The sequence below is a fragment of the Mesocricetus auratus genome, unplaced genomic scaffold, assembly GCF_017639785.1.
Source record: "Mesocricetus auratus isolate SY011 unplaced genomic scaffold, BCM_Maur_2.0 Super-Scaffold_100013, whole genome shotgun sequence".
Taxonomy (NCBI): Eukaryota; Metazoa; Chordata; class Mammalia; order Rodentia; family Cricetidae; genus Mesocricetus; species Mesocricetus auratus.
The window spans coordinates 42422808-42446937 of record NW_024429196.1 but is presented as its reverse complement, the minus strand read 5'-3'; the positions used below and the strand labels follow the sequence as shown (position 1 = coordinate 42446937).

Here is a 24130-nt window from a genome sequence, read left to right as displayed (position 1 = left end):
CACAGCTGTTAATCAGCTTAATACTAGTTAGATTATTGACATTCTTGTAATTACTTTTCCTAAGGCACATTTGGGCAAAATATATTTTATTTTAATTATGAGCAATCAAAAGCAAGTCCAATACTGAAAAAGAATAATCAAGGCTCTCTGCACACAGGTGTAAAGTAAGCAGAGAGCATCCAATCACTTGCATGGGTAAAATCTAACACTCACTGCCCAAGCAACTTTCCCCGGGACCACTTAATCACATACCTTGCCATCCTCTGAACACACGCCCATGTGTTCTCCACTTTCATCCAAGCTAATCTGGTTTATCTTCACAGGACTCTATCAAACACAAACAAAAAAAATGGCATGGAAAACTTTAGGTAAACATTTCAACAATCTGATATCTTTGATCTTTGTAAAACTGACATGACATGAATTGTTTATCAGCTTCAAGAATTAAGGTATACTTTGTTCTGAGATGAAAATGTTAACATTTCAAATACATAAAACATGCAGATTTGTTCCTACACTCAGTGTGAGCTCAGAAACCTATGATGTTCACAACTTTTCTTTCATATACCTGGAGCATTGTGAAAATATTACTTCTCAGAATCTTCTATTTCTTTTCATCTGTTTTACGTACTTTATACCCTTAAATTTATGTTTCCCAACCAAAATCTATTAAAAGAACAAAACAAACAAAAAAGTAAAAATGGAAGTCAGCACATAAATTTATTTTTTGCTTGTTTTAGTTTGCTTCATCAATCTGCTTGTTCCCTAATGAACAAGCAGATCAACATTTCATTTTTACTATATCCATTGTCTTTGTTTAGGAAAAACCATAGCCCATATAACAATAATTAATTTTGAATTCCCTCTTCTTTTAAATAATTTCAAATTTAAGACCGTTTCACTTTTGATGTATTTTCCAAAAATTAAGTAACAATTACATTTTAAATTTCTATGTAGCCAATTGTTTATGTACTAAAATATTCATACAGGGGCTTTCTAATAAAGTCAAAACTCAGTGAGTACTGTCAGCATCACACAATAGCTTTTGCTTTCATTCCTAAATAATGACAGGTTCCAAGTACCTTACACAAAGCTCCACAGCAGCAAATCATGAAAAAGAAATGTTAACAACAAAAGAATACATGTAGAGTTTAAAATTGCCCCATTTGCCTTGTTGATGAGATAAAGGGGAATACACAAAACAGAATGCTGAATCTTCAACAGGAAAGTATCTCATAGTCATTAAGGAAAGGTCAGGGCACAACAAGACCCTCACACTTTACAAAGGCTACATACTGACTGATTGCTGAGGCAAGTTCCCAGTATTCTGGCTACAGAATCCTTTCACATCTGGATCCCTAAATCACCACACAACATTCTGATAGGAAGTCCAAGAAAAATCAGTTAGCACTAAAAGTATCTAGCATGTTAGTCAAGGAAAAGGTCACTGAAGACAGGTGGTCAGTCCATTTTATAGAGAGTGCACTGAAATCCATGATAAAGAACCACAGCAGAAATAAGAGCAGACTTAAGTTATTCAGCTGTAAGAAAGGACTGAAGATGGTAAGTACTGCAGAGTTGGTAAGAAAAATGCAAAGACAAAGAAAGACTGTCCTGGGAAAGCACTGAGGAGGGCATGGCTACTGGGCTGAGCACCAGCCTGAATGTCAGTCCCACAGCCTTTCGGGGATAAACAGTTCCTCAAGGTGATCATCTTCTGTTCTGATCTTTCATCAAACCTTTTATATCCACTTTAAACTTGGCAAGTGTAAGCTATGTAGATCTCTCACTGTATTTTACCTGACATATGTTATAACTGGCTTAAAAGACATCTTCATTGGTGGGTGTGGCTTACTTTTTCTTCTGATGAATAGAGCATTGTCCACAAGTGACTATGAAAATAATATCTGGAACAAGACTCAACTATTAAAAAGGCAAGGGTTACAATAAAAACACCAAGATTTTATTACTGAGATTAAATAAAAGTAAAAACTCAATTCCTAAATCACAGTAACATATCAAGGGTTTGAAAACTATGCATGACTGTACTGAAATGCACAGAATCACAATATCCTCCCATCGTAGAAAATTCCAGGGGACAGTGTATCTGACACCTACAAAACTAAATCCAAGTGCTGAGTGCAACCAATGCCAAGACTCCATTATAAGGCCTTTACTGCAAGTTACAAATCAGAACTAGAGTTTCATTCCATACAATGCCAAGTTTTGTGTCCTCTTATTCCTGGATTCTTGCTTCTAAAAGGGCCACGGCCTATCCAAGCAGTCCCTGACTCACACTTACTGGTCCCAAAAATGGGACCTATGCTTTATTTGATACAGAATTTTTTAAGAAAGTGATAAGCTAAGGAGAGGTGTCTCTATTTCACATAAGGAAAAGCAAGGCTTCAGTTTCTATGTGTGATTCAAGGCCTAAAACATCTAATGGTATCTCAAGAGCAGATGAACCAAATTTACCTTGACACACCTAGCAGAAACTGCATCATTCCATTAACAATACTATAAGGAAAAAATAATATCTACAAGGTATGACAATACTTCCTCTCAGATCTGTTAGTAACAGATATCTTAAAACTTTCCAATATTCATTGATTCATTTCCCTGACTACAAATAAACTCAAGCCTTTTCTTTTAGTCTACTGAGCAATTAACTTGATCTCTATGAAGTACTTATTTAAATCTTTTTCACTTTTTTCCCCTTATTAATGTATTTCTGGCAGTTTGAGTGATGGCTCAGGGGTTAAGAGGCATGATGCTTTCAAAGGACCCAGGTTTGGTTCAAAGCACCCATATGTGATTTTTCTCCATGAGGGTAACTGCTTTATTCATTATAGGGCTACCATAAGTCACTTCCAAACTCATTTTATTTTCCTACAAGAAAGGTACCAGTTGAGCTAGTCCCATTTATGAAACAGTTTGTCCTCCTACTCCCAAAAGGAAAGGTGTTTATCATACTTTAACTATTTATATAGAGAGACAATTTTCTGAGCTTCTGAGTGAGTTCTCTTTGGCTATGTTCCTATCAGTTCCACACTGATTTTATTAGTGGATCTGCATATAACCTGCTTGGTAAGACATCCCAGTCAGAACTTCCCTTATTGCCCTTGACTTTTCTCAAACACTTGTCTTACGATTTTCTTCTCTCCTTGACTCTTTTTTTTTAATTTAAATTTAAATTTAGATTAGAAACAAGGTTGCTTCACAAGTCAGTTCCAGGTCTCTCTCCATTTCCTTCCCCTCCTCCCGTGCCCTCCCCCAACACCCCCCAATATCCCCTCATTTCCCCAGGAAGGGTGAGGCCCTCCTTGGGGGTGTCCATAGTCTGTCATTTTATCCAGGGCAGGGCCTAGACCATCCCCCAAGAGTTCAGGGTGAGAGTGCATCTCACATTGTTAGATGGGAGTCCAAAGTCCATGTCTATACCCGGGATTAATACTGATCTACTGCCCAAGGCTCAATATATTACCTAGGACTCCTCACTGACACCCCCATTCAGGGGTTCTTGATCAGTCCCATGTTGGATTCCCAGGCATCAGCCTGGGATTCAAGAGTTAACCCTTGTCAGGTCAGCTGATTCTGGGGGTTAAACCAGCCAAGTCTTAATCCCTTTGGTCATCAGTCCTCCCTCTCTGTTACTGGTTTTCTTGAGGTCAGCTCAGTGCTTAACCGTGGGAGTCTGCCTCTTCTTCCATCAGCCACTGAATGAAGTTTCTGTTTCCCAGACTCTCTGGCCATAGGATTGTAGGCTGGCACTCACCAGATCTAAGTCTAAAATCCATAGATGAGAGAATACATGCCATGTTTCTCTTTTTGTGACTGCGTTGCCTCACTCAGGATGGTTTCTTCCAGTATCATCCATTTGCCTGAAAATATCAGGATTCCATTGTTTTTTTCTGCTGAATAGTGCTCCATTGTGTAAATGTACCACATTTTCTCTATCCACTCTTTGCTTGAGGGACATCTAGGTTGCTTCCAGGTTCTGGCTATTACAAATAATGCTGCTATGAACATAGTGGAACAGACATCCTTGTTGTATGAAGGGGCATCTTTTGGATATATGCCTAAGAGTGGAGTTGCTGGGTCTTGTGGTAGGTTTATTCCCATTTTTCTGAGGAATTTCCATACTGATTTCCAAAGTAGCTGGACAAGTTGGCACTCCCACCAGCAATGGAGGAGCGTTCCCCTTTTACCACATCCTCTCCAGCATAAAATGTCATTGGTGTTTTTGATTTCAGCCATTCTGACAGGAGTGAGATGGTATCTCAGAGTTGTTTTGATTTGCATTTCCCGGATGGCTAAGGATGTTGAGCACTTTCTCAAGTGCCTCTCAGCCATTTTAGACTCCTCTATTGAAAACTCTCTATTTAGTTCTGCAGCCCACTTTTTAATAGGGTCCTTTGGTGTTTTGGAGACTTGCTTCTTGAGTTCTTTGTAAATTTTGGAGATCAACCCTCTGTCAGATGTGGGGTTAGTGAATATTTTTTCCCATTCTGTGGGCTGCCTTTTTGTCTTGCTGACATTGATCCTACCTATCCAAGAGCATGGGAGATCTTTCCATTTTCTGAGGGCTTCTTTAATTTCTTTCTTTAAAGATTCAAAGTTCTTGCGATACAGGTCTTTCACTTGTTTGGTTAGCGTTACCCCAAGGTATTTTATGTTGTTTGTGGCAATTGTAAAGGGTGATGTTTCTCTGATTTCTTTCTCAGCCCTTTTATCATCGGTATATAATAGGGCTACTGATGTTCTTGAGTTGATCTTGTAGCCTGCCACTTTGCTGAAGGTGTTAATCAGCTATAAGAGTTCCCTGGTAGAGTTCTTTGGATAATTTATGTAAACTATCATATCATCTGCAAATAGTGAAAGTTTGACCTCTTCCTTCCCAATTTGTATCCCCTTGATCCCCTTTTGTTGTGGCTCTGGCTAGAACTTCAAGTACAATGTTGAAAAGGTATGGAGAGAGTGGACAGCCTTGTCTTGTTCCTGATTTTAGAGGAATTGCGTTGAGTTTCTGTCCATTTAGTTTGATGTTGGCTGTTGGTTTACTGTATATAGCTTTTATTATGTTTAAGTATGTTCCTGTTATCCCAGATCTCTCCAAGACCTTTATCATGAAGGGGTGTTGGATTTTGTCAAAGGCTTTTTCAGCATCTAGTGAGATGATCATGTGATTTTTGTTTTTCAGCTTGTTTATATGGCAGATTACATTGATGGATTTTCGTATGTTGAACCATCCCTGCATCCCTGGGATGAAACCTACTTGATCGTGGTGAATGATTGTTTTGATGTGTTCTTGGATTCGATTTGCCAGTATTTTATTGAGTATTTTTGCATCAATGTTCATGAGGGATATTGGTCTGAAGTTCTCTTCCTTAGTTGTTTCTTTGTGTGGCTTAGGGATCAAGGTTATTGAAGCCTTATAGAAAGAGTTTGGCAAAGACCCTTCTTCTTCTATTGCGTGAAATACTTTGAGAAGAATTGGTAAAAGCTGTTCTTTGAATTTCTGGTAGAATTTTGCACTGAGGCCATCTGTACCTGGGCTTTTATTTGGTTGGGAGACTTTTGATGACTGCTTCTATTTCCATAGGGGTTATACGTCTATTTAAATTGCTTATCTGTTCTTGATTTAATTTTGGCAAGTGATAGCTATCCAGGAAGTCGTCCATTTCCTTTAAATTTTTGAATTTTGTGGAGTACAGTTTTTCAAAGTATGACCTGATGATTCTCTGGATTTCCTCAGAGTCTGTTGTTATGTCCCCTTTTCATTTCTGATTTTGTTAATTTACATGTTCACACTCTGCTGTTTGGTAAGTTTGGACAAAGGTTTGTTTATCTTGTTGATTTTCTCTAAGAACCAAGTCTTCGTTGCATTGATTGTTTGTATTGTTTTCCTAGTTTCTACTTTATTGATTTCAGCCCTCAATTTGATTATTTCCTGGTGCCTACTCCTCCTGGGGGAGTTTGCTTCTTTGTGTTCTAGAGCTTTCAGCTGTGCTGTTAATTCTGTAGTATAACTATTCTCCAGTTTCTTCATGTGGGCATTTAGTACTATGAACTTCCCCCATAGCACTGCTTTCAAAGTGTCCCATAGGTTTGGGTATGTTGTGTCTTCATTCTCATTGAATTCGAGGAAGTCTTTAATTTCTTTTTTTTTTTATTTCTTCTTTGACCCAGGAATGGTGCAGTTGTGCAGTATTCAATTTCCATGAGTTTGTAGGTTTTCTGCAATTTGTGTTGTTGTTGAATTCTAATTTTAAAGCATGGTGGTCTGATAAGATGCATGGAGTTATTCCAATTTTTTTTGAAGCTGTTGAGGTTTGATATGTTGCCAAGTATGTGGTTGATTTTTGAGAAGGTTCCATGTGGTGGTGAGAAGAAGGTATATTCTTTTTTATGTGGATGAAATGTTTTATAGATGTCTGTTAATCCCAGTTGGGTCATTACTTCTATTAGACCCTTTGCTTCTTTGTTGAGTTTCTGTCTGGTATTTCTGTCTAGTGATGAGAGTGGTGTGTTGAAAACTCCCACTATAAGTGTGTGGGGCTTTATATGTGATGTAAGTTTTAGTAATGTTTCTTTTACGAATGTGGATGCCTTTGTATTTGGGGCATAGATGTTCCGGATAGACACTTCATCTTGGTGGATTTCGCCTGTGATGTGTGTTATTACTAACCTCCTTCATCTCTTTTGATTGATTTTATTTTAAAGTCTAATTTGTTAGATATTAGGATTGCTACCCCTGCTTGTTTCTCAGTTCCATTTGATTGGAAAAAATTTTTGCAACCTTTAACTCTCAGGTAATGTCTGTCTTTGAGGATGAGGTGTGTTTCTTGTATGCAGCAGAAGGATGGGTTCTGTCTTTGACTCCATTCTGCTAGCCTGTGTCTTTTTATGGGTGAGTTAAGGCCATTAATGTTGGGGGATATTAATGACCATTGATTGCTCATTCTTCTTTGATTTGGAATGGTTGTTGGTAGTGGAATTATGTGTGGAATTTCACCCCTTTGTTCTTTTGACTGTTGGTAGAGAGGGATTCTCTAATGCCTATGTTTTTCTGGTTGTAGTTAACTACCTTGGGTTGGATTTTTCCTTCCAAAACTTTCTGTAAGGCTGGGTTAGTGGATATGCATTGCTTGAATCTAGTTTTGTCATGGAATATCTTGTTTTCTCCATTTATAGTGATTGAGAGCTTTGCGGGATATAATAGTCTGGGCTGGCATCCATGGTCTCTTAGTGTTGGTAGAATATCTATCCAAGGCCTTCTGGCTTTCAGAGTTAACATGGAGAAGTCAGGTGTAATTCTGATACATTTGCCTTAATATGTTACTTGGCCTTTTTCCTTAGCTGCTCTTAATATTCTTTCTTTATTCTATATATTTGGGGTCTTTATTATTTTGTGGCGAGGGGACTTTTTTTGTGTGATCCACTCTATTTGGTGTTCTGTAAGCTTCTTGTACCTTCATTGGCATGTCTTTTTTAAGGTTGGGAAAGTTTTCTTCTATGATTTTGTTGAATATGTTTTCTGCCCCTTTGAGGTGGTTTTCTTCTTCTTCTATACCTATTATTCTTAGGTTTGGTCTTTTCATGGTTTCCCATATTTCCTGGATGTTTTGTGTTAAGGATTTGTTGGACTTAAGATTTTCTTTGGTTGATGAATCCATTTCTCCTAGTGTATTTTCAACGCCTGAGATTCTCTCTTCCATCTCTTGTATTCTGTTGATAATGCTTGTATCGGTAGTACCTGACCGTTTGCCCAGCTTTTCTATTTCCAGCCTTTCTTCAGATTGTGGTTTTTTTTTTTTAACTTTTTCTATTTCAGTTTCAACACTTGCACTGTTTGCATTGTTTCTTGCAATTTTCAGTTTATCTTTTCGCCCATTTGTTGCATTTTATGAATTTTTTGGTTTGTTCTTTCTTCCATTTCTTTAATTTTTTGGTTTGTTTTTGCTTCCATTTCTTGCATTTTTTGGTTTGCTTTTTCTTCCATTTCTTGCATTTTTTGGTTTGTTTTTTCTTCTATTTCCTGCCTTTTTTGGTTTGTTTCTTCCTCCATTTCTTGCATTTTTTGCTTTGTTTCTTCTTCCATTTCTTGCATTTTTTGCTTTGTTTTTTCTTCCATTTCCTGCCTTTTTTGGTTTGTTTTTTCTTCCATGTCTTGCATTTTTTGGTTTGTTTTTTCATCCATTTCTTTGAGGGATTTTCCTATATCCTCTTTTAGGGCCTCTATCATTTTCATGAAGGTGGTTTTAAGGTCATTCTCTTCTGCTTCATTTGCATTGGAATGCTGGAGTCTTGCTGGTATGGAGTCTCTAGAATCTGGTGGTGTCATATTTGTTTTTTCTGTTGCTGAGTGTGTTTTTGTATTGTCTCTTTCCCATCTCTTCTTCTAGTGGGTGCAGAAAGAGCTCCTTACTGGTCTGGTGGTTAGGGGACCAGAGTTCCCTTCTGGTGGATGCTAGCAAGTCCAATAATCTGGTAGTTCTCCTATTCCTCGTCCTCGTTCTGGTTCCATGAGTGGAGAAGAAGACCAGGAATCTGTGGTGCTTATACTCCCACCTGGTCCCCTGGTCCCTTTGCTGGATCTGCTGGTTTCCTGGTCTTGTTGGTGGGAGAGAAGATCTGGAATCTGGGGTACTTGGCTCCCGCCGGGATTGGAAGCTCCATGCAGTTCCCAGGCAATCCCCAGGCACTGGGACACAGGCCCAGATGCAGGGCCTGTTTTACCTGGTCCTGCCAGAACAGTTGGTCCCCTGATCTCCCTGGATCTGCTAGTTTCCTGGTCTCCTTGGTGGGAGAGAAGACCTGGAGTCTCCTCTCCTTGACTCTTAACACTGCTCCTTTTATCCAGTCATCAGCTGTAAGCTCACTAACTCAAATATTAATTTCATGATTTTCCAAGAATAAAAAATTATAATTGTACAAATTCTTTCAAGATCAAAAAAGAGGACATTTCTCAACTTACTTTACTAGGCCTGCATAAATCCACAATTACAAATTTTAGCAAAACATTGTGGGGGAACATATAAGTAAGGACCTAAATGGAACACCCTGAAGAAACTATTAGCAAAGCCAGTATATACATTAAAGTCAAGTGTATTTGAAAAGATGCAAGTCTGTTTTAACATAGAATCGATGCAACACAATTTTATATATTAGTAAAAGAGAAAAATATAGAACCATCTCAACAGATGTAGAAAGTGTCTAACAAAACTCAACATCCATTCATGATTAAAAGCTTTAGCATAGAGAAAACCTCCTCAGTCTCTTAAAGACTATTACATATGACTAGCAGGTATATCCTACCATGATCAGAGGATTTCTGTTATCTTCATGATACTTATTCTCCTAACCCTGAAATATATGAAGTGTCTCTCTCCATATGAAGAGTTTCTCCACATAAAGCAGGTCACCATATGAGACATTGCTCCATATGAAACATCTCTCCACAAGAAGCATGCCCCCATGAGAAAACATCTTTCCATGAGAAGTATGTGTGTCTCCACATGATACATGTCTGCATATGAAGCATCTCTTCATGAGAAGCCTTATTCCACTTATGTGTGTTTAGAGGTCTCTGAAAAAGCTTTAGGTTTTCCTTCTTAAAATCCTGTGTTTTATTCTAGGAGAAGCCTTGATCAGTAAGCATCTTTTCTTTACCTCTAACATTCACAATCCAACCTCATTTACATAATATAAAATAATAGGCAAAATTGTGTTAAGAGGATAATTTTAAAAAGCAAAGATTAATACTTCAGTACTACAAAGGACAGAACAGTGATAAAGAAGGTTCTGAGGAAGTGTCACATAATCTAGTTCCTTGGACTAGAAGCTATGTTTACTTTGTGACTATTTCATTATATAATTCACATACTTTTCTTTTTATTGCTAATTTTTTAGGCTAGAATAAAAGTAATGCCATATTCACACTCATCAACCACACATTATTATCCAAACTTTAAAAGATAAGAATTAAATTTTTCTAGTTAAATTTTAAAAGGTGTTTTAAAATGTCTGCAATCATCATTTTTGGTGGATAATCTCAAAGTTAGTCTTTCCTTTTTCTTTTGGGTTTATTTTTGCCACTCGCACCCCCATGATTGTCAGGCTCCTCAAATGTTCTATTCTACTTGAATATTTTCAAAAACAAAACCACAGCTTTGAATGTGATGAATATGCAATACCACTCAATTACAAGTTCAGCACCAAAATATTTACTTGCAAAAATGAAAACATACACATGCAGTGTGCTACAATAGGACTATCTGACTGCCATTTTAACTTTGGTTTCCACAGCAGCTGTTTATCAGATGTACTGACAGTTCTATGGCAGCAATCCTCCTGCTATGCTGCTTTTTCCTCTGAATTGCAACACTTCTCCCAGGGAAGGCTCATAACATGAAGATGCCAAGGAAAATCTCAAGGGTAGGGAGGCTCAATATGCTACCAGATTTCCAAGGCTTCTCGTTCCTGGGCTAGCTGCCTGCCAGCTGAACAAGGGACTTCTCAGAGAAGTCTGTACCAAGAAGAGGTGGACTTCTCCATGATGGGGCTGCCTTTGAGTAACCCATGATCCTGTAAGTGGCCACATCAATTCACTGGCTCACCAAGCAGGACTGCACTGGAAAGGTGTCTTTGTTGTTGATGCAGCAGGGATAGTATAAATGTGTTCTATTTTTATTAATTTCTTACTAATTTTCACTTTATGTCTTAGGGAAAAATATGATTGTTTTGCTTTAATTTCCTGACATATTACTGCATTGCTCAATAATTATAATAATTCATCCGTTAATCATACAATGAAGTATTTTCTTTTCTTTCTTTCTTTCTTTTTTTTTTTTTGGTTTTACGAGACAGGGTTTCTCTGTATTGTTTTGGAGGCTGTCAGTCCAGCTCGGCCTCGAACTCACAGAGATCCGCCTGCCTCTACCTCCCGAGTGTTGGGATTAAAGGCGTGCACCACCAATGCCCGGCCTTAATGAAGTATTTTCTTATTAGCATTTTCTGCAAACCAAAACCCAGAAAATAATTATAACAATTATTTTCTCTTTTTTTTAATAAAGTCACATTTTATTCTGCTTCGAATCCAACGATGGCAATGATGTTACAGAGGTCTCCTCATCCATACAGAATGCTTTCCAAATGCCCAGAGGATGCCTGAAATTGTTAACCGTACTGAGCTCTATATACAAACAAGGAGGTGACAATTCATCCAACAGCCAAAATGGCTGCTAAGCAACTAACAAGTAGGTAGTAAAATACATGATATGGTAAGGATTGACTAATGCTCTAAGTGGACAGCAAGGCATTATCAGTCTCAGAATGGTGCACAATTTGCATTTTATGACTTGCTTCTGGAATTCCCAATATAATGTTTAGACCAAAGGTTCTTAATCTGCTGGTCATGGCTCCTGGGGTGTGGGTGTCAAGCAACCCTTATACCAGGGTCACCTAAGAACAATGGAAAACACAGATATTTGCATTATAATTGCTAACAGTCAGTGGCAAAATTACAGTTATGAAGTAGCAATGCAAATAATTTTATGGTTGAGGTCACCACAACATAAGGAACTGTACTAGAGGGTCACAGTATTAGGAAGGCTGAGAACCACTGGTTTAGACAGTTGGTCATGGGCAACTGGACCCAGGGAAAGCAAAGAATTAAAGAGGACTCACCTAATAATGAAACCTGGAGTGATGGCACTTAGTTTACACAATACACTTTGTGTATTTACACGATTTCTTCTTGTAAGCTATGACACCATAGTTTTAATTATTTCATATTCTCTATTTTAGACTTGTACCTTGTATTTGAAAAGTCCCCCACAGGCTCAGGTGTATATGTATTGGTCACCACTGGGGAGGCGGTGGAGCTTTTGGACAGGAGACCTACAGATACAATGCCATGGGGGTAGACTTGGGACTTACAAACCCTGCTCTGCTTCCTGCCCAAGCTTCCTCTACTTCCTGATTGGCTCCACATAACAAGCCCACTGCCTCCACAGGCCCCGTTCCCCATGCCTCCCTGCATGAAGGACTGCACCCCCTGCATTGTGAGCTGAACAAACCAGTTTCCCATAAGCTGTTTCTGATAGGTATTTGTCACAGCTGTGAGGAAAGGAGCTAATGAATGGCTCAGAGTATATTGTTTTAATGGCATTTATATTATTTAACTACTACCCATACATATTTATTGTTATCAAACCATTAGTGATTTAAAATGGTTTCAAAACTTCACAAGTGTAGTTTTGTCCATTTCTCATTGAAGTTGAAATAAATGTATAGTTATTGTAAATTCCCCATAATTTAGTTTTTCAAGGGATTTAACAGTTAATGCTTCCATTAACTTTTAAATGCAATCAAAACACTATGCTTCTGTTAGTTTGCTTCCTTAAGCTATACTGTGTGCTTCCACTGTCATCATGCTGAACTTGACCTTGACTTTTATGGTGTTTTTCTGTCCCCATTATCTTGATATAAGGTACTTAATGCTGAGACCTTCTTCCCCTTTGTGAGGAGAGGTACTGACACTGAACACAGGGCCTTGCATACACTAAGCAAGCACTCCACCACAGAACTACATCTTTATCTCTTGTTTCTTCAAGACAAGGCTTTGCTCTAAGTATACCCTGGTCTTGAACTTGTAATCCTTCTACCTCATCCTCCCAAATTAGGTACTATATTACTTCTCCTGAGGTTTTATATGTTTTCACATTTTATTTTTATCTTTTATTATATTACTCATATTCTTCTTTTATTTCCAGAGTTAGGTGTTGTCTACTCTTAACTGTAGATGGATTTTTCTTTGGATCACCAGCTCAAAAAAACATCACAGAGATTTATTATTAATCATGAAAGTTTAACCTATAGCTTAGCCTTGTCTCTTTAGCTCTTATAACTTAAATTCACCCATTTATATTAAACAACATTTTTACCTTGTGGTTTTTTAGCTCTCTTCCATTTTGCACCTCCTGTTTCCTGTCTGTGTCCTCTGGCATCTCTCTTGAACCTAAAGTCCCGCCTAAGTTCTTCCTGCCTAGCTATTGACCATTCAGTTCTTTATTAAAGCAATCAGAAGGCGCCTTGGCAAAGACACATCTTCACAGTGTACAAAAAGATTATTCCACAACACTTAACTTCTTAGTGAGTGCCTTTAAATGACTATGTTTCTATGAAAAATCAAATGGAAAAGTATCAGCTCATTCAGAAAATAAAGTATTGCCAAGCAGCATGCAGCAGGCAGAAACAGGCAGATCTCTGAGTTCAAGGCCTCCCTAGTCTACAGAGTGAGTTCCAGGGAAGCCAGTGCTGCTACACAGTGAAATCCTGTCTCAAAAAAAAAGAAAAAAAAAAGGAAGTAAAGTAAGGTATTTAATCTATGTACTAAAGTGTTAAGTATTTGATAGTACTTGAGTTACTCAAAATGAAACTGAGAGAAAAAAAGTTAGTAAATCTACCTGTTAAAATTACAATTTTAAGCCCTACAAGCAAGAATTCAGAACTATTTTCTTACTATAACATCAAAACTTTCAAGATAATTTAAAAGACTTTATTGCAGATTAAGGATATTTACCCTCATCATACACATTGAAATAGGTTTGTAGTTTATTGCATCTGAAGTTTTCTTTAGAATGTTTTTTGAAGACATATGAAATTTTGATTCACTAAAATCTAAAGCAAACAGTCAACTCACAAAGGAAATACTTCAAATGAAAGGGTAAGGGCAATTAAATTCACTAATAGCAAATTTGCACCCAAGAGTAAAGCAGTGTTTACATATGGAAGCAACATTGAGTTTTAAGTACCTAGTTGGTCAAAGAAACTTAAAAATCATAATCCGAATTTGAGCACCTTCCTAAAAGGTTTTTGAAAATATGTATTGGAATTATTTAAAATATAAATTCCTACCTGAACCAAGCAAAGGTGCTTTCCACGGTAGTTTTCTCTTGTATCAGATTGAGAAATAGAAATGATCTAAATTTCCAGAAGCAAGTAATCTAAGTAATTATAAATGCTAAAATAAAACAAATATTTTTGAACTATCATGTAGAAAGTATTTGGCTTCATCCAAAAGATGTCTAACATTTGTCCTGGCTTCTGGGAAGCTGTGTATGTCACAGCTGATTAGCACTAACAGATCAGAGGAAAAGTCTCACTTGATACTGGGGTGCTGCCACATCCAACAAGTATGAGCTCTCACCAGCTCAGGCTCCAGTAAACTTTCCTGATCAGCTGACATCTATGGTAGAAGGGTGTCACATACACACTTAGTGCAATAGAAGTTCCACATCTGCAGCTGTCCCAGACTGAAGCATTCAATGTTTAGCTGATTTTTGACATGGACCCCTTCTGTATGTCTTAGTGATTTTTTTTTCCCCATTGCTGGGATAAAACACACTGACAAAAGCAACTTCTTAAGAACTAAAGGTTTGTTTTAGTGCACAGCTCAAGGTACAGTTCCTCATGGTAAGAAAGTCAAAACAACAGGACTCAAGTAGCTGGTTACAATGTGTCCGCAGTCAGATGCAGAGAGCAATGAATGCATGCGCTGCTGTTACTCTCTGCTTCTGCTCTGCAACGTTTATAGTCCAAGATTCCAGTTAGGGAATGATACCACCCACAGTGGGCAGGTCTATTCACTTTAATTGACACAATCAAGATAATATCCCACAGGCATGCCAAGAAGCCATCTCCCAAGTGGTTCTCAATTTTGTCAAGTTGGCAATTAACACTAACCACTGTGCACTATAATAAACAATCACACTAAGTATGCCCTTACCTACTCATCAAATAAGTGATGAGCAGGCATTGAACTTTGGAGAAATGAGCTCTTAAATCTCAATGCCTGGCTACCATATTTTCATATATGTGTTTACAACTTATATAATCAGAGGCAGACATTCCCAAATGTAGCACTGAATATGTCTGCTTTTTTAAAGATATCATTAAGTGGAAGGGCGCGGAGAGATGACTCGGTGGATAAAATGCTTGTTTGATGATCAAAGTTTAAACCCCTGAACCTACATAAACACTGTGTGGGCAGAGCAGCCCACCTGTAATTTCCAGTGCTTAGGAAAGCAGAGATTCTTGAGAATCAGTGAGTTACAGGTTCAACTGAGAGCTCCTCCTGAGTAAATAAGGTGGAGAGGAATCAAAGAGGACTTATAACATCATCCTGGAGCCTCCATTGTTTGTGCCCACACATGCTTGTTCAGCAGGGTTACACACACTCACACACATACAAACATGCACATACATATGCATGTACACCACACATTACATACACAAGAGATACTACTAAGTCTCACTTTTCTATGTTTTGCAAGTTTTATAAAAGTAGTTAGTATGGCCGGGCGGTGGTGGCGCACACCTTTAATCCCAGCACTTGGGAGGTAGAGGCAGGTAGAACTCTGTGAGTTCGAGACCAGCCTGCTCTACAAAAGCGGGTTCCAGGACAGCCTCCAAAGCCACAGAGAAACCCTGTCTTGGAAAAAAAACAAAAAACAAAAAACAAAAAACCAACAACAACAGAAACAAAGCATCACTAGCTTTCACCAGTATTACATAGGGAAGGAACTATCATATGTAGTGAATGTTGGTGAACATAGGGAAGGAAGTATCATACGTGGTTAATGTTGGTGATCACTAAGTACCATTATCATTTACACAACACTCCTGTAACATTTAGAAAACAAGAAGAGAGCTGTGAGCATCTGGAAAGGGCCTGTCCCTGCTATGCCATCCATCATCATCCCTCTCACACAGCGACAAAGGTCTGGCATTCTTGCGGCCATTTCCACACAGTACAAATAGCAAAACCAAAAGGCTGCCAATGCCCACAATCTCAGGCCAAGCCCTGGAGGCAAAAGACCATGCATTTCTCCAGAATGGGATAATGTTTTCCCTTTTACTTAAGAGCTGAGGAAAGAATCACATCTAGAGACATATAGGGTACATGTTTACAAAGATGGGATGCATTTCAACATAGACACAGAAAGAAGGGGGACCAAAGGAAAACAGACTGAAGAGAAATGGACTCAGCTGTGCTCTCCATTAGCTACAATCGTATTCCTAATGGAGACGTGTTTGGAATTCTGGACAATATAAGTGAGTTTGCTCAAAAAAATCAATAATGTCAAGCTGACACTATAGAACATACAAAAATGTTTCCTTAATGGAATAAAAAAAAAGAAGAAGAAGAAGAAGAAGAACTTCAAGTAAACAGGAGGGGGCAAAGACCAGCACACACCTTCTAAATCTAAGTCCACTACATGTGGCGCCAAGTTCTTAAAGAAAAGGCAAAATTACTAACAAGTACACCTCATGGGACAATCAATTACTGAACGTAAAATACTTGAAATGAATACACTTAGTATGGATTATGCCAGTTCTTCAATTAGGAATAAATCCGCGGTCATTTCAAAAGCTGCTTTTAATGGTGTTCTTAGTGGCAACTCTGTTTCCCCAGACGCTCCTCATCACCCCACCTTAAGCTACCCGTCCCCCAACAGTGAGCCTAAGAAATCAATCTGCTAATGTATAATTTGTAAGGCTCCTCTGACTAACAAATGGATAATTGATCCCTTCACAAGTGCTGCATCCCCACAGCCCCTGAGTGGAATGAATAGGAAAAGAAGACAGGCCCTCCTGCTCTCAGAGATGCACTGGCCAGGGCGCAACACAGGAGTGGTTTCCAGGGCAGTTTACTGCTCCATAGTCACATCTAGTGAGAAGGTCCCACTTGTATTCCACGCGTGAAAAGCAAATTTCCCTGCTTCTCATCTTACTGTGTATTTTACTGTTGGTAAATCCTGGAGGAAGAGGAAGCCTCTATCTGGACTTCATGAGCCAAGGAAAGCAGGCCTGGCCATAGGTGATCTACAATTCAGAGAACAAACACTACATTTATTTTCTCACTGACTTGCTTAAAGTCAGAAGGGTCCAACCTTTAATGATAAAGTGTAAACCTCCGGTGCCATTAGACTTCATCTCAAGAAGTAAGGCCTTTGTTCCAAGATGAGGATACATTTAACAGCAAACGATCTTGAAGGGAGGCATTTTGTGAACATGTCCAGGAAAGCTCCAAATATGGCTCAGTCAAGTTGAAAGAGATGAGAAGGCTCCAGGAGGCTCTTAAGGAAAGCCTCGCATCAACTGCTGATCAATGTCTATACCTGAAATCACGGATGGGTACCTGCTTCCCATGCCAGGTGCTCTCCCATGAGGCTCAGAGATAGAAATAGTCAGGAATTATAGTCAATTGACTGCTTTGTGACAAACACCCTCGCTAACCATGGCTTCCCTTCCCTCAGTAATGACAATCACATTCTATACTTTTGAACTTATGACAATAAGCAGTATTAACACTGCTGAAGAAAAGAATAAAAAAGCAACAGAGCCTTTTGTTATTTATGGTCCTACTGATAAAACAAACATGTTTACCAGCACACCCGTTCCACTTCTTCTAACAGGCTATGAAATCATGAACCAACTAAATATTGTTCCGGAGAAATTACTGTAGGGAAAAGGGGCCAATCAAAGAAACATACCCTGAGCAGAGCCAAAGAAACACACTTTGGCCCTGCAACCAGAAACAAAGAAATGTACCCTGACCTTGAAACCAGTGCCAAAGGAACACACTTTGTCCCTGGAATCTGAGTCAGTGAAAGAAAATGCACCCTGGCCCTAAAATTAGAGCCAAAAGGCTAAAAAGGACCAGAGAAACACATTTTGGTCTTGAAACCAGAGCCAAATCTGACCTTAATCCTGTGCAGAAAAGTAACCAATCCTCGAGCAGAGCTCTAGCCAATCTGAGCTCAGCACTGAAATCGGACCAATCCCTACCCAGGAAAAACTTCCCCACCCCCCAAGAATCCCTATATAAACCCTGTGTATGTTCAGCTTGGCTGGTCCAGCTGCCTTCCAATAAACCCCTTTGAATGCGCTTTGGGTGAAGATGTTTTGCGGCATCGATGGACCAGAGGCAACCCTGGGCAGAGCAGAGCGAGCAGGGCTGTAACACTTGCCCGGGAAACCTTCCCTTGGCTGAGCAGAGTCCCGGCTCTCCGCTCTTTGCTCTACAGGAGCAGAGCTGAAGACAACTGGGCTGGAACAGAAGCTGCTGTTCTGCAGAGTAGAGAGATGCCTTATCAGTAATGAGTTCTTCCAAACTGAGAGAGAACTACAAAGCAGCAAAACCATCCCAATGACCTGAAAAATCAATCCACTTTATTAGAATTTATTTTTCATTTTGAACAACAAAGAGCTAAGTGATAAAATGTGGTAGGGTTCATTGTATGCTACATTTGAAATTTCATATAATAGCTGAAATATTCCTTTAACTTCATAACCAAGTATTCATTGCCTACCATCAATTTATACTTTCAAATGTTCACACTTATTATTTAAGCAAAGCTAATCTAAAGTGGAAAGTGTCTGAAAAACTATACAGCAGTGACAAGCCAAGAACATTAATACCTCCACCCTAATGGTATGAATGACAGCATGCCTCTCACTGAAGATGACATCAGCTGTACTCCAGCTGTGCTTCTCCAAGAGCTCCCAGTCATCACAATCCCACTTCTTGTCAGAGCTGAGGTTATAGCACTGCTACACACAGTTTTTCCAAGGGGCTGGGATACAAACCCCAATCTTCATACTTGTGCAACACCTTCTGTGGAATACTCCTTTACACTGAGTGACTATATGTCACTGTGACTGGTTTAATAAAGAAGATGACTGGCCAATAGCAGAACAGGATAAAGTTAGGCAAAACCAAACTGAGAACACTGGGAAGATGGGCAGAGTCTAGGATCACCAGCAGATGCAGAAAGAAGCAAGATGGGCATGCCTTACTGAGAAAAGGTGCCAAGCCACGTGACAAAGCACAGATAAGAAATATGGGTTAATTTAAAAATGTAAGAGTGAGCTAGTAACAGGCCTCAGCTACTGGCTGAGAATTTATAATTAACATTTATCTTGTTATTATTATCTTGGTTATCTGGGAACTGGCAGGTAGGAAAAAAGTCTGCCTACACCTTCTGTGACATCTTTGAGCAATTTGTGTATTACATTTAATGAGCCACTTGAATATGACTAGCCTATTCTAATGACTTAAAAATCAAATCACCTTATTTTTAAGTGTCTATGACTTGAACTTGAACCTATCTATACACCCTACATATAACATGAAAAAGAAAAATCCATATGGAAATGGGATGAATGGAAAGAAACTTTAAGGAGAAGTCTTCTTGTCTGGAAAATAAAGAATATCACTGTACCCTTTCAAGTCATTAGATCATTGCTTTTTTTTTTTTCCTTCCAGTGCTGAGATCAAAACTAGGGTGCTACCTCTGACTACATTCCTGGCCCACACATTGCTATCTTAAGGTAATTACTGACCTTGAATTGTTATCATATATGAAAATGCTTTAAAAGTTTCTACTGGGCACTAAAATATTCTTAAATACTATTTTTCTTAACTTTAGGAATGTCTTCTACTCAAGAGTTTTAAACCACCTCCCCTATAAGAACATAGGACCAGATGTGGGTGCTGTAATCTTAGAGGGCCACAAGCTACTATCATTAGTAACTCCCACTGGCCCCTAACACCTTAGACTGCTGTCTGACCCAGTGTCCAAGACAAAAAGCTTTGTGAGTGTGTCTGACTGGAAAAAAAAACTCAGACCTTGCTGCTGCATGCTGCCTGGACACTACAACCTCTGCAGAGCTGGGGCACAGAGCAGCCTTTCTGCCTGCAGAAGACTTATTAGATGGATGTTCCCTGTCTAAATCCTAACAACCTTTAAAAGAACAGAGAGGATTTGGAAGGGATTGCCCTCTAAGAAAGTCGTGTACTGCTTACTGCTGATTCCTACACCTTTATGTACAGGAGCAGAAGGCTGCCTTGCACACAAAAACCTTACGCCCACAGCCTTTGCACATTCTTCCTGCTGTAGCTTCCCATCTGGGCTATGATACCATCTTTTTAGCGAAGTCTTTGGTTCTTTCTAATCCAATCTGATTTTTCTAGTGACACATTCTTAGAGAATTGCACTCTCCCTCTTTTACTCTTCTGCTAGACAGATATTTACCATCTGGACACAGATTGCTTCAAGGAAGGAACAGAAAAGTCACAGTGATGAACAAAGAAAAGGGGTTTGCCCCTATTAAATGATGAAAGATTGGCATCATGTCCTTCAAGTTGAGACCCACCCTGCAGATGCCCTCTGCTGCAGGTGGATGAACAGCAAGTCCAGACCCGGAGTTTATCTTCCCCAGAGCCTACAGTGCCCACATCTGCATCATACTATTAAATTCCCTAACAACCCAGATGAACACCCTGGACAAGCAGTCTCACCATGGTACCTCAAATGGTTGTCTGCAATACTACATCTGGGATAAGAAGGAGAACAAAAAGGTCCTGCTCTAGATGTCAAGGTGAGTCGGGAAGCTGTGCAAGGAACAAATAAAAGCTTTTCTTCCTGACAGCCACTCTGCCAATAAAGACTTGCTGAGACCAGGTCTTGCACAGACTCCAGTATGACAGCTGAGGAACAAGCACAAGACCGAACCAGGCCCCCTAAATGTGAGCATCAGTTGTGGGGGGGTCTGTGGAGGGCATGGAAGGATAGGAGGGAGAGGGAACTGGGATTGGTATGTAAAACAAGATCCTTTTTAATTTAAATAAAATTAATTTAAAAAAAGTATTGCTCAGGCCGGGCAGTGGTGGCTCACGCCTTTAATCCCAGCACTTGGGAGGCAGAGGCAGGCAGATCTCTGTGAGTTCAAGGCCAGGCTGGACCAACAGCCTCTAAAACAATACAGAGAAACCCTGTCTCATAAAACCAAAAAAAAAAAAAAAAAAGAATTGCTCAGAAAGGGCCAAACACTGCCCTCGTCCTGAGGTCATTATGAAGCAATCCTCTTTACTAGAATGGTACTGTGTGACAGGATCAACAGTAGAGCATTTATTCCAATCACACATAACTTGAAATGAAATACTACTCAGTGATATGATGAAAACATTTTTATTTGAGCAAATACTTTCCTTGTTCATACACAAAGCCACCAAAAGCATAAAAGAATAACAGAAAAAGGAAGGCTGGAACCAAATTATTACAAACAAGTTATAAGGAGACCAGATCTGCCTTTGAGGAGTCTGTAGTCCTGGCACTTTGAACTTCTATGCAATAATTTAACATATTACTTTCCAGATCATCCTAACTTGAAACCAACTGACCCAGAGTGGGGACTGCATTATGTTTACTTGTCATCACTTTGCTGGAAAATTTTGAGAATATCTGCACAAGGAACAAGAGGTAATTATTAAATGAATATCAAATACACATTCTTCTGCCTGTAAACACTGGGCAACGTCACAGAGAAGATGGGTCACCATTTCCATGAGCAAGCACAGGCAGGCACATTCTACCTAGTGCTAGCTACGGTAAGGGCTGCAATTCAGGAGAACCCAGTGAAGGCCAACTGCAAGTCCTGCAGGCTACCTAGAAGAGTAGCCATATTCCACTGGAATCTGGGAGCCACTTGCTTGCTGTTGCTGAAAGGGAAAATGAGAGCCCAGCATCACTCTGGGACAATTACTTGGGCAGCTGTGTGAAGGATGGATTTGCAGAGACATGAGACAGGGAGATCAGTTGGGCTTTACTGCAATAACCCATGTGAGAGTCAATAAAGGCTTGAACAAGGGTGGTGACAGTCTGAAGAACTAGTGAAGAGGAGAACAAGATAAAAGAAGCATAGGGAGAATAGACGGAGAACAATGGGGCAGATGACAGGGATAAATGTCAGAGCACAAGTAAACACTGAGGCATAGAAAAGAAGGGAGCTTTCTGATGACACTAGCCAGCAGTCAAAACAAAGACTACTCTTTGCAATTAGGCAGGGTGATTTTTTTCCTTCTTCAGCAATTATATAAAAAAGAATAAGAGACTTTGCCTTGTAGGCCCACTAGATGCCAGGGAAAACGAGCATTTGCTATCTTAAAAGGCCCTTCGCAGGCCCCCATTGACAGCAATGCTGATGGCCTGTAGAGCCAGAATTCAATGCAAAAAGTCTGGTGCCATTCTTTCAACTCCAACAGTAACCTGCAGTGGCAATACCTGCAACTCCCACACAATTCAGCTGATCTATGTTACTTTAAACAACAAGAATGTATAGAAATAAACAGAAATTGGCTGGGTGGTGGTGGCACTCACCTTTAATCCCAGTACTTGGGAAGCAGAGGCAAGCAGATATCTGTGAGTTCTAGGCCAGTCTGATCTATAGAAAGAGTTCCAGGACAGCAAGGGCTACACAGAGAAACCCTGTCTTGAAAAGAACAAAATAAATTTAAAAAAAGAAAGAAAAGGAACAGAATTAGTTTTAATTATGTCCAGATGAGTATGGTGAAAAGTAGACAGAGTGTTGTGGAGTTGACCATGTTTCCAAGATAGCTAATCTACAGGATGTGTAACACTACAACCCCATGTACAAGTTTTTATCTCAGTGGAGTCATGTCTTTTAATAAGAGTACAACACTACAAATGAGTTGCCATCCTTGCAAAAATATAAATATGAAAGAATAAAGAACATGCTACTGTTCTTTAAAACTAGGTCCTTAAAAATCTACCCTTGGCACTGCTGTTCTAAGGACCTGCTATGCAATGGCTCAAGAAGAGAAAACAACTTCAAAGACATCTTTGGCTATAATTCTGTTCAAAGCTGGCATGAAGTACATGAGACCCTGCCAACCCCAAGCACAAACAAAAGCCAATCAATGCTCAAATGCCTGTCCATGACCTACTTTACAATGGCATGAGCATTTTATGGGCCCACAGACATTCCTGGTTTTCCACTATACAAGTCAATGATACTATCACTGACAAAGGGAAAATCCATTAGCAATAAAGATGTTCTCCTGTTTCTCATTTTAATTCTCAACGCCTAAGTAGCAATGCTAAAGGCCAAACATTCAAGAGGTTAACGCCCATCTATTTAAGAGTTAGAAAATCCTCTTATCTAAAAAAGACAAACAATACAAATAGTTTAATAACCAAAGTGAATATTGCCAAATTTACTTTTCCAATACCTGATAAAGAAATACCACCTCACAATTCACAAATTATTCAGCAGAACCTTTCCCCAGAAAAACTACAGCTATAATGCTCAGTATAAACACAGAGTCCTGGTAGGTCATTTCCCAAGCTGATTTTAGTTTCCTAAAAACTTTCCCACTGCCTGCTATTTTTGCATCAGTGCTATTGAGCTCCACATCACTCTGAAGGCATTGCTTACGGCCAGAGAACTTCCCAGCAAAAATAAGGCCCTGGGTTTGATCCCCAACACTACAAGGAAAGAGAAGAGGAGAGAGAAGCAGAGGAGAAGGAAGAAGGTTCAACTCTTCCACATCCGCTAACACGTGAAATGGCTACTTTGGGTAACTGTAACCATTGTAGTAGGTATTTTAATTATATGTGTTGTCCCATTTTGCTGAGCTTTAGTGTGCTGTTTTCTTCCTTTCAATGAAACAGAAAGCTAAAGCGCTAAGATTAATAGTGTTCCTAGAAGTTATGATACCATCTTTTGTTTGTTTTTGTCTTTCAAGGCAGGGTTTCTCTGTGTGATGACACCATCTTATTAGTATAAAATAAAACATCAAGTGATGATAATGTTACAGAAGTTTCCATATGGAGAAATGGAGGAAAATATGCTTCAAGTGTGTTTGTCTGTTCTAATTACTATATAATTCAATTAAAGATAATTGGGAATTATTGCCAAATAAATAATTCCTAAAATGGGGGGGGTGCTACAAAAAGAATCTATTCAATCAGAAAAACAAATTAAGAAGGAAGTATACACAATTATTTTGAGACATACTGTCAGAGTTTCCAGATAGTAAAAAGCCTATTTTAAGTAAAACAAACTCAAGGTAAAAATGCTGTTAAACTATCTAAGCAGACTATATTCATATACAAATGCCCTGGTTCATTACATCCAATCTACCATTACTCTTCTGGGTTTACTTCATTCCCCAAATACATGAAACTTCAAACTCAATCGTCTTGCAGAGACAATCTCTTGAAAACCAGAACTCTCTTCTTGATGTCTACTGGCTAAA

General features: G+C 39.1%; 1 protein-coding gene across 1 annotated transcript in view; it reads right to left on the bottom strand.

Moving 5' to 3' along the window:
* Vps41 (VPS41 subunit of HOPS complex) overlaps nucleotides 1–24130 on the bottom strand; it is a 157741-nt gene that overhangs the window by 88711 nt on the left and 44900 nt on the right. Inside the window, exon 5 of the mRNA XM_005071807.4 lies at nucleotides 253–327. Within this exon, the coding sequence (XP_005071864.1) occupies nucleotides 253–327 (75 nt within the window). The remainder of the gene's footprint in view (nucleotides 1–252; nucleotides 328–24130) is intronic.